At 34.5% G+C, this 14,569-nt stretch overlaps 1 protein-coding gene across 3 annotated transcripts in view; it reads right to left on the bottom strand.

The window, feature by feature from the left end:
* The window catches only part of SCFD1 (sec1 family domain containing 1), a 108,410-nt gene that overhangs the window by 70,540 nt on the left and 23,301 nt on the right, over positions 1 to 14,569 (bottom strand). For all 3 annotated transcript variants that reach the window (XM_080809044.1, XM_080809045.1, XM_080809046.1), the window contains 3 exons: positions 12,633 to 12,688; positions 11,518 to 11,603; positions 9,266 to 9,365 (listed from right to left, as the gene is read on the bottom strand). In XM_080809044.1, coding sequence (XP_080665170.1) covers positions 9,266 to 9,365; positions 11,518 to 11,603; positions 12,633 to 12,688 — 242 coding nt within the window. The remainder of the gene's footprint in view (positions 1 to 9,265; positions 9,366 to 11,517; positions 11,604 to 12,632; positions 12,689 to 14,569) is intronic.

The raw sequence follows: 14,569 nt of genomic DNA, 5'->3' as shown, positions 1-14,569 counted from the left end.
GAGTATACAATGTTGTATTTCGGCCTGCTAATACTGTATCTTTCCTATAGACTCTTCACATCCTCATAGGATAAATACATCAGTAAATTCAATTGCTCTTCGCATCCTCATACTGTAAAATAGTTTATATAACTAACCATCCAAATAGGAAGAAAACACAATAAACAGATAGTAACAGCTAAATCTGAGAAGAACTCTTGCTTTAAAAATTAACAATAGATACCAATAGTTAAATAGTTATGCCTTATTAACTAGAATTTCTAGCAAAGTACTTTCCATAGTGATGAGTCAGCTCATTCAAAATAAAGTAACTTGTTAACAGAACTACTGGTTGAAAAATAAGAGCACATGGGGTGCCTGGGTGGCTCAGTCAGTTAAGCATCTGTCTTCAGCTCAGGTCATGATTCCAGGGTTCTGCGATCAAGCCCTGCATTGGGCTCCCTGCTCAGCAGATAGTCCGTTTCTCCCTCTCCCTCTGTTTGCTGCTCCCCCTGCTTGTGCACTCTCTCTCTCAAACAAATAAATAAAATCTTAAAAAAAAAAAAAAAAAAAAAAAAAAAAGGGGCGCCTGGGTGGCTCAGTGGGTTAAGCCTCTGCCTTCGGCTCAGGTCATGATCTCGGGGTCATGATCTCGGGGTCCTGAGATCGAGTCCCGCATCGGGCTCTCTGCTCGGCAGGGAGCCTGCTTCCTCCTCTCTCTCTGCCTGCCTCTCTCCATACTTGTGATCTCTCTCTCTCTCTCTCTCTCTGTCAAATAAATAAATAAATAATAATCTTAAAAAAAAAGAAAAAGAAAAAGAAAAAGAAAAAGAAGAGCACATACTATTACTGAAGTACTGATGGAATACTTAAAAGAAAACACAAAATGATAAAGAAATAAAAAATGGTAAGAATTTTGAGAAACAACATAATAGCGGCAAGAAACTTCCACTGTTTGCACAACTGCCAGGCAAATAAGGAAAATTCTAGTCTTGGAAATTGGGAAATTAGAACATTCTGTGCTGAAATTAATCATGTTAAAGAAAGTGGACATTTATACACAAATAAAAGACAACAGAATTAGTTTCAACATGATAGAGTCTAACCGTTCCTACTGATAGTCATACTTGCTTGACTTAGAAGACAGGACAATGGTGTCCCAAATCATGAGATATAAATAAGTCCCATTGAGATGAAAAATATGGATATGTCTTCATCAGTCTTAGTTTCTTTTTACAAGTTAAAGCAGACCAGTAAACCCAAACAGAGCTAACATTTGGATGATATGGGTGATACTCATTTATGCAGAGTGAAGATTTATATTCACATGAGAAAAAAAGCAAAGTAAAATAAAAGTAATTTTTCTTTTGGCAAACAATTGAGCCAAATCTAATCAAGTCTCTAGATCTATAAGTTTATAGAAAATACTGAGGATAGAGAACCACGACAAATTGTGTACCTCAAGAATACAATCAACCAAACACAGAAATGTAGGAAATTCTTTAGAAAACCAACCCAATTCCTTCAACCAAAAAATGGCAATAAAAAAGGAGTGGAAAGAGAGGAATTGTTGTAAACTGAGAAACTTAAATATGTACCAACCAATGCAACATAAGGATACTGTTTGGATCCCTATTTGAACAAACCAACTATAAAGATGTGTCTTTGAAACAATTAGAAAATGCTGAATACAGAGATAGTAGCAGATATTACCAACAAATAATTGTTAATTTTGTTAGGTATGATAATAAAATTATGGTACTTTTTTTTTTTAGATAAACACTGGAATATTTATGCACAGATCATATAATGCCCAGGATAAGATGCATATTGTCTGGGAAACTAAATGATGCATATGGGGGGTTCATTACAGTATTTTGCAACTTTGTGTTTCTGTATGAAATATTCCCTAAAAGTCTAAAATTTTATTTATAACTATGAATCAGGACTTATATAGAACCCACAATTGTTTGCCCCTTGCCATAGTGATTGTGAAAGTATGTGCTGAGATGGGCCTCATTAACCTTAATTTGGGAGTGATTATAATATGTTAGAGGTCCTCTTTGCTCACCCACATTGGACAAGAAACAAGAAATACTGTCAACAAAAATAAGTATTTGCTATTTTAATCCACTGAGGTTCGAGGGTTCTTTTATATTGAACAGCACTACCTAATTTATCCTAATTCAGATGCCAAGGTATTCTATATAGAATGAGCAAGGTCAGGAACTTTGATAAGCTTGTTCATTCCTATTAAGGCAGAATTCCTTGTAACGCCAGGAGTCACGGGCTAGAAGCCTCTAGAGATATATTGCTGACAGTATGCAATTATTTTCTACCAGTGTTCATGTCATAATCTCAACTTACAAGTAATTTATTTAGTCTCTAAACTAGTAAAGAACTTGAGCTAGTGATTTAGTGATTTAGAAACACGCTGTCCAATACTGTCCAATACAGTTGATACCAGTCAACATGGCTACTGAGAATCTGGAATGTGGCTAGCCTGAACTGAGATATAAGTATAAAATATATACCAAAATCTTAAGACTTAATATATAATAAGAGAATATAAAAAAGTTTTAAACTGATTATGTGTTAAAATGCTAGTAATTTAGACTTCTGGGATTATATAAAATATATTATTAAAATAAATTTCATCTGTTCCTTTTTCTTTTTAATGTGGCCATTAGAAATCCAAAATTAGATCTGTAGTCCACATTTTATTTCTCTGAGACAACACTGATTCAGAAAGCCTGAGTTTTGGTCAGAAGGTGACAAGAAGGAAAAGAAATATATGTGCAGAAGACCCCTTCCCCCAAAAAAAGGAAAGAAAAATTTAACATAGAATATTTAATTGAAAAAGAAAATCTGTATAATGCGCCATCACAGACATAGACAAATGTCTCAGAATCTTATGTACTAAGCAACTGGGATGTAAGGGAAAGAATAGTATCAACCTAAAACAGATCAGTAAATAGCAAATAATATATACAGTAATGAATATGGAAACACACTGAAAAAATATTATTTTTTAATAAATGAATGAAATCAAGGGTGTTTTCTTGGACTTCACAGAGTCTCCACAACTTTAGTAGGAAATTCCCATGAACAACTTGGATTTAAGTAAAAATTTACCTAAGATATGAAAAACCAAAGCCCAAGTAAAGAACAAGATACCAACAGGAAATAATGTCCATGGGTTTGCCTAATGGTAACTACTCACTGCAGAAGAACAATCGAACCTACCCCCCCACAACCAAGATATAATAAGAAGGAGTTATGACTTTCTAATTATTACTTTTGCTTCTTATATGCCAGTAAAAGCAAAGGCGCACTGTGAAGTTTTTCACCAGAAGAGTTTATTTCCCACGTTAAATGACAAGAATCTTTTTGGCATGCAGGCAAGTTGTATGAATTTTCAGTTGTTTTCACAGTCTGATATATAAATACTATCAGTTCGAGATTTTCAGGTAAAGATATTTAATATAAAAAGCAAGCTCCAATTTCAGGTTAACAGTTCCTATCTAGAACTTTTACTCCATCTTGTGGAGGTAAAGGGTATAATTATTAAGAGTTTTAAAAACTCCAAAGAAACTTCAAAAGCAGCACTTTTAACAACAACAACAAAAATGACATGATAACAATTTATGATATCCCAGTTATAGTTGTTTCACATCTAGAAACTGCATTAAAATTAACAGGAACTACCATATGATCCAGTAACTGTGCTACAGGGTATTTACCCAAAGAATATGAAAACACTAATTTGAAAGGATATATGCACCCCTGTGATTACTGCAGCATTATTTACAGTAGAAAAATTATGAAAGCAGCCCAACTGTCCAATAGAGGAACGGATATGGGTACCTTATTGGTTCAGTCAGTTAAGCATCTGACTCTTTGATTTCAGTTCAGATCGTGATCTTAGGGTCATGGGATCGAGCCCCACAGTGGGCTCCCCTCTGAACGTGGAGGCTGCTTGAGATTCTCACCCTTTGCCCCTTCCCCTGCCTATACATACACACACTATCTCTCTTAAGTAAATAAATATATCTTTTAAAAAAAAAAAAAAAGGTGATTGGGGGGCGCCTGGATGGCTCAGGGGGTTAAGCCGCTACCTCCAGCTCAGGTCATGATCTCAGGGTCCTGGGATTGTGCCCTGCATCGGGCTCTCTGCTCAGCAGGGAGCCTGCTTCCCCCTCTCTCTGCCTGCTGCTCTGCCTACTTGTGATCTCTCTCTCTCTCCGTCAAATAAATAAAATCTTTAAAAAAAAGATGAATGTATCCAATGATGTGATGTATCCAATGAATAATGATGTGGGGTGTGTGTGTATGTGTGTGTGTGTGTATTGGAATATATATGCCTGAATAATGAAACATTATTTAGGCATAAAAAAGAGTGAAATCTTGCCATTTGCAACAACATGGGTAGATCTAGAGAGTACAGAACTAAGTAAAATAAGTCAGAGAAAGACAAATACCATATGATTTCATCTATATGTGGAATTCAAGAAACAAAACAAATGAACAAAGGAAAAAAAAAGAGATAAACCAAAAGAAACTTTTTTTTTTTTTTTAAAGAAACTCTTAACTATAGAGAACAAAGAGATGGTCACCAGAGCCAAGGTGGGTGGGAGGATGGGTTAAATAGGTGAAGGGGATTAAAAGTATACTTATCTTGATAAGCAGACTAATATACAGAATTGCTGAATTACTATATTGCACATCTGAAACTGTAACACTGTATGTTAATTAACATACTGGAATTAAAATATTTTTTAAAATTTAAGAAATTTTTTTAAATTGAAAAATTAAATAAATAAACAGGAATAAGTCAATATAAACTGTGTAGTTAATCTTAACCAATCTCTTTAAAGCGACTATTTTTGTAAGACCTAAATGTTTTGATAATAATGCTGTGAAAAGAGTGCCTACGGTAATATGGAATCTGAGACCCTAACCTAAGAGAGTTGACTAGAGATGTGCATCGGTCTATTATATATAACAAAAACTAAACCCAACAATAACTAAAATGTCCACAGGAACCCACTAGTCTAACCTTCATGCATCAGGGATAACATCTACTTGGTTCACCATGGTATCCCAGTGATTAGCAGTGTCTGATACAGAGTTAGGCACTTAAAAAATACTTGTTGAACTGAATTTCTAGAAACAACTTTTAATTGGCTATTTTTACTATCTTGTTTTAATGTATGTATGTATATATTTCTTGATTTATTTAAAAGATTGATTTATTTATTTCAGAGAGAGCCTGAGGAGAGGGGCAGAGGGAGAAGGAGAGCAGCAAACTCCGTGCTGAACATAAACTTGACTCGGGGCTTGATCTCAAGACTTTGAGATCATGACCTGAGCTGAAACCAAGAGTTGGACGCTTAACCCACTGAGCCACCCAGGTGCCCCCACCTTGTTTTTCTAAAAAGATTATTTTAACTTCCAAAAATAGGAAATAAAAAATTAGTAAATTATATATCTCACAAAAATACAAGGATAATAAAACAGGTTAAGCACACACAAATTAGCAAAAAGGTCCATCAAAAAAAAAAACTTCGTTTCTTAGCCCCTGGTATTCTCATTTCACTCTGGAACAGTGAAAAACTCAAGGACCAGGATTAGCCTTGTCTGCTTCGGGGAAATCTCTGTACTAAGTTATGTTTCCCAATTTTCTCTTCCAACAACGGGGAATAAGAGCACATTCCTTCATGGTGCAATTAGTTGTATATACATATTATCTCCTATGCTCAAAGCATCAAATACTTTCATCAGAAAAGCAATTAAAAAGACTGAAGTGTCTCAGTGCCCTGTCCTGATCTGTATCACCTCTTGCACCCACCTTAAAGCCAGGACCCCACCAACCAAATCTAATTTGAGATTATGAAAACTATTACATCATGCCAATCTCTCTATGGCTCCCTATACCACCAGCTTCAGATTCCACCTCTCATTCTTAACCAATTCCTAAAACCTTTCTGTCATTACCTTCTAGAACTCATACTCGGTCAACAGCAAAATCTCCTATTCTGAACATCTACTCTAAACTTCCACTGTACTTTCTTACTCTAATTGAACTCCAACTGGGTGGACCCAAGACTGAGATAGCTGCCTTCCTTGCTACTCCCAGACTCTTCACTTGTCTTCTTCCCTAAAACAACTCCAGCTTTCAAACTCCTGTCATCAGCCTATTAACAGCAATTCTCACTCAGAGGCAATTTTGCCCCTCTTCACAGCCTTGGTCTATCTGGCAATGTGTGAAGACATTTTGGTCACCACAACTGAGAAAGTGCTACTGGCACCTAGAGGGTAGAGGCCAGGGATGCTCCTAAACATCTCACAATGCAAAAGACAGCCCTCCACAACAAAAAAATTATCAGGCTCAAAATGTCAATGCCAAGGTTGAGAAATCCTGGTCTGTAATGATCCTGATCATTAATGCCTCCTACAGCTCTACAGGACACTCTCTTTGCCTGCATCAGCTTTTCTCTTTTGATCATTCCCACTGACCTATAAACATGCCAGAATGATTATCATTTAAAGATCTTTTTTGACCTCACATTCCCTTCTAGCAATTATCACTTTTCTCAACTGTCCTATGTAGCAAAAACTCTTCTACAGTTTGTGTATATTCATTCTCTCTTCTTCCAATCTCTCTTAAACCCAATTTAGTGAAACTGCTCTTACCAAAGTTAGTAATAATCTTGATGTTGCCACATGCATTGGTGACTTCTTAGTCCTCAGCATTCGTCCAAGTTGACTCCTTGCCTCCTCTCTGAAAACAGTTAATTCACTGGCTTCCAAAATAACAGATTTTAGTTCTTCTATCTCACTACTGGTTGCTTCTTTCTACATTATATTGCTGGTTTCTATTCATCACCCTGAATTCTAAATGTTGAAATGCCTCAGAGTTGTGTTCTTGGACCTCTTCTCTCTTCTATATATGTTCATCCCCTTGGTGATCTCATTTTATCTCTTGGCTTTAAATACCACCTATAAATGGACTACTCTTAAATTATTTCTCTAGACCAGATGTTTTCCCCAAACTCTAGACTCACATCTATTTGGTATCTACTTGAAAATCTTAATAGGCATCTCACATTAACATGTCTCATACTCAACATCTGATCTTCCCCTGAAATTTCTCCTTCCATGTCTCTATCTCAATAAAGACATTTGTCCACTTGCAAAGGCCAAAATTCTGGACTCATCTCTGACTCCTCTTTCTCTTAGATCCACATCTAATTCATCAGCAAATCCTATTCTCCCCACTCCATAGATTATCACAACCCTCACCATTTCCATCCTGTTGTAACCCAACATCATTTCTTGCTAAGATAACTGCAACAGCCTCCTATTGGTCTCTTGACTCTTCCTATGCCCCTCACGAGTCCGTTTTCAACACTGCAGGTAGAGTGATACTCTTAAAATGTGTATCAGATGCCACTCCTTTACTCAAAACTGCACTGGCTCCCCATTTCCCTCAAACTGAAAGTCAATATCCTTATAATGGCCTATAATGTCCTATGCTATACTGCTTTCCATATCCTACTTAACTTTTCCTCCTGCTAGTTTCCACCTGCCTTACTTTGCTCTGGCCGTCTTGGCTGCCTTGCTATCCTTGAACATATTAGGCATCTTTCTGCCTAGAAAGCTGTTCTCTTCCACATAGCTATGTAATTTTACTACCTTACCTTCTTTAGATCTTCCCTTAAATGCCTCTTTTTCAGGGAGATCTTTCCCATTTTAAAATTACAATCCTGTTCACCATCACCTGCTTTATTTTCCTCCAGAGTATTTTCCATCTTCTAAAATGTCATGTTTTATTTTATTTATTTAATTTATTATTATTTATTTTAGTTACTGCCTGTCCTATCATAATGTAAACTTTAGGAAGAAAAGAGTATTTTCATTTGCTTTCTTTATTGCTAAAACTAGGATCTAAAATGTTTTGTCAGACAGCACACCCACCAGTAGTGGCTGAATTCTTCTTCAGCCTGATACCTAACCTCCTAGAACTAGCTTCCCTGTTCCATTACTCAGGGTTTAATTCAGTAGTCCTTCTGATTTTTCTTGCCCTCTCAACTGAATCAGAGTTGCCTACTATTTCACTGACACTCATCCTACAGTCTAAAATGACACAGGACTCTAGGATACAGAATGGTACAGAACTGCCAATTTTCATCACTAATCCTGAAATCTGATTTATTTAAACAAATACCTTAAAGCTAGAATCTGAGCTTTAAAGAAATAAAACAAACAAAAAACCACCTATTATATGTTTTTCATTTCCATATGATATTTCAAGCACTCCTGGCAATAATGATATCATTATATATTATACTCCCTAGAGGCCCGGGCAAGAAGGTAGTAAATTACAGAGTGCTAGTCTTGGCAAAGCCAATGATTTGGGTTCAAATCATTTAACTTCTGTGTCTAAATTTTTCTATCAAACGGGGACTATTCTGGCTTTATTACATAGTGCCTTGTACAGAATTTATTTGTGTACATATTTTCTTCCCATTGACTTTAATGATTGCACCTATTTTATCTGTGTGTATCACAAGCTATACACAATATTTAGCAGATGAATATATGCATGAATATAAATACAGATTTTTGTTTTAAGCATGATTTTAGAAATGTTGAACTACCTCAAAAAACATATGGTGTAATATAAAAAAATACTATTTACGTTTACCATAAAATGAAGCTTAACTGATTCCCAGGAAAAATGGGAATTATAGCTTTCCTCCCCAGGGAGAAACATACTTATTTACTTCCTCAAAAATCACTCACTGAGGGTGATGTCTTGGTTGGTTAAGTGTCTGACTCTTGGTTTGGGCTCAGGTCATGCTCTTAAGGTCATAAGACTGAGCTCCACTCCCATCAGGCTCCACACGGGGCATGGAGCCTGCTCAAGAGTCTCTCTCTCGCTTTCCTCTGCCCCACCCACCACCCCCAACTCCTGCTCTCTTTAAAAAAAAAAAAAAAAAATCACTCACTCATTTTGCTTTCTTCCTTTTCTACTCATCATTGCCAACAGTACAAATAATTTAACACTTTAAAGATCGTAAGTTTAGAACTTTACACTTCAATGCTTCACTATTCTCCAGTATCCAGACTCAGTGATACCAAATTCCATCATTTTTTTGTTCATATTTCTCAGCTCCATCCTTCTCATCTGTGTTTCTGTAGCCATGACATTATTTTTAAGTTAAAAGGACCATTGAATATAACTACATTTTAGTAAAATGTGATATATTTAGCCTCTTACCAGTACATCATGCACCAAGGCTTGATATGTCCAAGTATGGTGTAAAGGAGTTGCCAAATCTATGTTTCTGTCAACAAGGACTAATAAAGGTCTTTGGAAGCTGTAAATATATTAAAAAAAATTATATAACTCTTGATAACAGTTTCTACATCTCAATTTTTCTAATGCTTTCTGGTTTTATCATTTTGACATGAATAGGAAGTATGCTAATATTGACATGCCATAACAGTCTGCTTTAAAAAAATTTTTTTTAAGTATAGTTAGTCAAGTAAAGTAATAGTTTGGACTACTCAGAGTCTGTGTATAGTGCTAGATTATAAGTCTTGAGGAACTGTCTAAAAGAAAAAAAATCTATGCAAGTACTTCTATAGAATAATTTTTATAGTTATCAATGTAAGAATAAGTTGCTTCTCCTTAGATTTTTATTTCACATTTTCTGGGGAAAAAAGGAATAGCTATTATCAGTTCCAGGGGAAACTGTTAGAGCAGAATCTTATAAATTTACAGAAATGTTTGACAGTTTCATAAATTACAACTTTTTTCTGTAAACACAAATTCAAAAAGCAGACCCTAGAGAAGACCCTCGCAAAGCATCCCATTATAATACAAAAAACTAAAAACATTAAGTCACAATGGTACCTATCTATATAATTACTCACTTACCAAACACTTCATATATTGTTTACTGCATTATTACAACTTAGATGTGAAACAGACTATACTTAAAGTAAAGTGAGGCACAAAGTCGTCTGGTTGCCATGCATCTCCAAAAGCTGTAAAGGTCTGCTTTGGCAATATTGTATCAAGGGTATACATCAATTTTCAAAAGATATTGTTATCTAATTATATTAAATATTCATATTTTGTCCTGCAAGAGAACTCTGACCATTTTAGTAACTCATTACACTGCAATGACTATAAACATACACTGCACTGATTATAAAACTCTGCAATAAATAGGAGTGGCACCTTTACCAGCTACCTCATTTATTACTCCAGAGCTAGGTGAAAGGCAAGGAAAGATTGCCTATGGTGAAGTTTCTTGGCTCAGCACTACTGAGATTTGGGGGTTGGATAATTTCTCATTATGGGGGCTTGTCCTGTGCATTGTAGGATGTTTAGCAGCATCCTATAATGCAGCCCACTAAATTCCAGTAGCATCTACCCAGCTGTGACAACCAAACATGTCTCTAGGCATTACCAAATTCTTATTGAGGATCATTAACTTACAACTGGATTCAAATGTCCAAAACAACAGTCCAACAAAGTTACGGACCCCTATAATTTATTTAGAAATGCATCCAACATATTAAAAATAAGACAACTATATTATAACATTAATAAGTTTTTAGGAATTATCCAAATAAAACAGCATCTTTATGTTAGTTTCTAAGGCTTTTATAAGAACACTGTAGAAAGGTAACTATTAAGTAAGAGATGCTATAGTGGGTGGTTCTGTGGGGAAAAAAAAATCAGGTGAGAATTTGATGTTTCTGCTCTCCTTAATGGGAAGCATTCTGAAGAGTATTTAAGACCAGCAATGAAATCACAGAAGAGTTTAAAATAATGTGGGGGCCGAGACAGTTGGAACAAACAACTGAAACATAATGTTAGTGTTAACTCAATAGTATGAAAGACAGTAGGAGCCATCTAAATTGACTTGAAATGAAGTCTATGGAAAAGTTACCATAGAATTATTATCTCTGGAGGGCAGTTATACTGAGTATCAATTTATTTTTACAGGCTTTATTAATTCACTTAAAATTGGGGGTAGGGATTAATTTTCCCAAATACTGTCTGTTCCCCTTGAAATAATTCTCAGCCATTTTTGTGTGTTTCTTTAGTTCTTCATCCCAATATCATCTATTATTTTTAATAAACAAGTATTTCAATGTAAAAATGGAAACTAGTTGATAGGTAGAAATAGACATAAGCATCACAAGTTTTTCACTTACTTTTGTCATTACCAAGAGACCCAATGATAACTGAAATTAAATAGCTTCTGACCTTCAAAGCCATATAAACAGGAAAATCTCTCCTAAAGATGAGAAAAATGCAGAGCAATTTTCATGGAGCTTGAATTCACAACCCTGAGGTAGAGACTTGAGCTGAGATCAAGAGTTGGATATCTAACTGACTGAACTATGCAGATGCCCCCAGAACAGAAATTTCTAACAGAAGGTACATTAAATAAAATATTCCATTTGTATTTCAAGAACAAATTTAGTCAAAACCCTGATAAAACATAATACCTGAATTGGCCAGCTCCAAGTGTGTCACCTGTAAAAAGACTGTTTCTTGCATCTCTTAGATTTTCTCGAAGTTTCTTATCTAGTTTCTGAAAAATCAAATTTGATAATAACTCTTAAAGAAAAATTTCACAGAATTTTATATAGGATAATAAAATGTGTTATTATGAACACTAAGAACATAATGTGTTCTTAGTTTCATAACCAAGAAACTTGGAACTTCTTTACAAAATACTAATTCCAAAATCTAAATATTTTAGTTTCTTTACTGTTCAATAACATCTTAACTTGGACTTGAAAAGACCAATGCCTTTTCTATTGTGACTCAGGCCTGATTTCACTAACAATCACTTTTCACGGACTATTTTTACTTTAGGTACAGAACTGATTTGCAGTAATGAGCCACCCTCTTACCCAATCATAATTCTGTTTCACAAGGAATGTCTCTATATAGTGATGGCTGCAAGAGGCTCCAGAATAGAAATGGAAAATATGAAAGAAAGCAGCCCTCCATCAGTCAATGATTCATTGTGGCTAATAAAACTCAAAAACGTCAGTGTATCTTTCATCTTTCCATATCACTTAACGTTTCCTTTCAGTAATTCCATAATGTCTCTAATCCCTTACTTGTTTTTTAATCTTTAAAGCAAATTTTTGAATGTCCAGTTTATACTGTATATTTTACTCCAATATAGTGGGATAGCAAATGCATGCATTTTAAAAATGGTTATGATTGCCAATAAACATTTCTTAAGAGAAGTTAAATGTAAAATGATCTGGGGGATCAAATAAGTGTAAAAGCTACTTGGAGAAACGAGGCAGAAAGACAAATATACATTTTAGTGAAAAAGAAACAGAGCTGGAATAACATGTCAGAGTAAATCATTTTCTCCATCATTTTTCTCCAACAGTATACAATGACTATTTTTTTATTTTTGGTGGAAACCCAATGTTATAAAATACCAATATTTGCTTTAGTAGTTAATATATAACCCATAGCAATCACATACTTAATATTTTTTTTCATATACTTAGTATTAACAAAAACACTTGAGGTACTTATTGAAAACAACTGATAGAATATTATTTGTCATCAATGGATATCTGTATGAACTCACCACTGCTACCATTTCTGCTGCTGTTCCTCTTGAACATCTGATTATAGGAACAGCACCTATTTTAACAACAGATGTTAGCAATGATTTCAGCTGTTAATAATTAAAATGGATACTTAAATAAAATACCAAACCATCAAAAATACAAGAGAAGTATAAAATTTCAGGCTAGAAACATGAGGATTTATCATCTCAAGAGTAAAAGCAAGATTTCAGAAATGGACACTTTCATTCAAAAAGAAAATATAAGGGAGTAAAAAAAAAAAAAAAGGCCATTTCTGTATGGTATTGGCTTATCAGTGTGACCAGATTTTTTTCAATGAATTAAAACTAAATTAGGATTTGACTCCCTACAGGCAGTTTCAAAGAGTTTGCTCACAGGAATCACTTTAATTTGACTTAATCAAAAAGAATGAAAAGAGATAAGTTAATTTAGCAGTTTGGTATTATTATTCATGATTTAACAAATTAACAATGAAGGATTATAGTCTTTTAAAAAAAATCAATTTAAAAGATAAAAAACCATATTCTTTCAATGTGAAAAGCTCCTAAAACGTGGCCTCAGTTCATTATTGAATCAGCTCATTAGACCTCTTAATTTCTCTTTCTTTATTACTCCAAGTTTTATCAAAGGCTGATATCCTAAAACGATAGGAAAAAACCCAACTGCACTGAAAACCTCAGAAAACAAACTGAGAACATTGTAATATTTATATGCTAAAACTGTTGCATTCTAGATTCTATACAAAGCATGTTCAACTAGAAAAGTAAAATTGTAGAATATTAGCAAATTTTATAAAAAAAGTTTTCTTCCAAGTTATACATGCTTGTCATATAAGATTCAAATATTAGAAATGTATAAAGTTAACCCTTTGATTCTAGCACCTAAAATAATCTCCATTAAGAATTAGATATGGATGGTTTCAGATTATTTTTTATATGTAGTCTTAATAAATGCATTAAAGAAGACTACAAAAAAGAAAAATATGTTATTATACAATTATACATACTATTCTTAAATTTGCCTTTTTCCACTTCATTTTTTGTTGACATCCTTCTACGTCAGATTGGCAGTAGTTTCAATTTCTCTTCTGAAAAAAAATCACTTTCTGATACTTTACATAATAAAGGTTGCTCTAACACTTCAGTGGTCTTTTATGCTTCTCTTTTTCAATCTGCCTTTACCCTGAAAAATGTATCATCATGGAAAAATAAGCTTATGTCCACAAAAAACCTAGCATTCAGTGAAATTCTGGAGTGTGTGTAGGATGGCAAAATAGGTAGGTTACTTAAAAGACTAAAAGTTGTATATCAATGTGCTCTGTTTAAAGCAACAACAACAACCTCATTTTAAGGTACTCAAAAGCACGCAGGAAGTACGGGTGGGGGTGTGTGTGTGTGTGTGTGAGAGAGAGAGAGAGAGAGAGAGAGAGAGAGAGAAACTTTGAAGGAAGAGATATATTTGAAAAAGGAGATACATTTGTAACCAGCTTTTCTCCTGAGGGTACTTTTCAGCTTGCAAGGCACAGAGGAGAAAGAGCTCAAGCAGAAAACAGAAACAGAAGACATAAGGAGCTGAGGAATCAAAGACTGATGTTGAGGGCTGGAAATTAAAGGAGAAAAATCCCTGAAAGGAGGGAGCCCCAAAGCTTACATGTAAATTCTCCTCAAACCTCTGTTTATATCCTAAACTATTCATGGTGTCTCTCTTTTCTTCAATTTTCTCATTTGTGAAATGAAGAGAAACTTCAATAATTTAGTTTAAGTGTCATTTCAACTAGGGTTTTCAGTGTCTGCAGAATTAAAATTGCAGTTAGAAGGTTTCTAAACAGATCCATTAGTAATAGTAAAGCATAAAATCACACATTAGATACTGAACACAAAGTAGCTATAAGTAAATTTAGATGTACCAAAGGAAATGTTTAAAATTCTGAGTATAG

Source organism: Martes martes (genome assembly GCF_963455335.1).
Source record: "Martes martes genome assembly, chromosome: 7".
Classification (NCBI taxonomy): domain Eukaryota; kingdom Metazoa; phylum Chordata; class Mammalia; order Carnivora; family Mustelidae; genus Martes; species Martes martes.
Note: the sequence above shows the minus strand (reverse complement) of the source record. Positions and strands in the feature narration are given on the sequence as shown.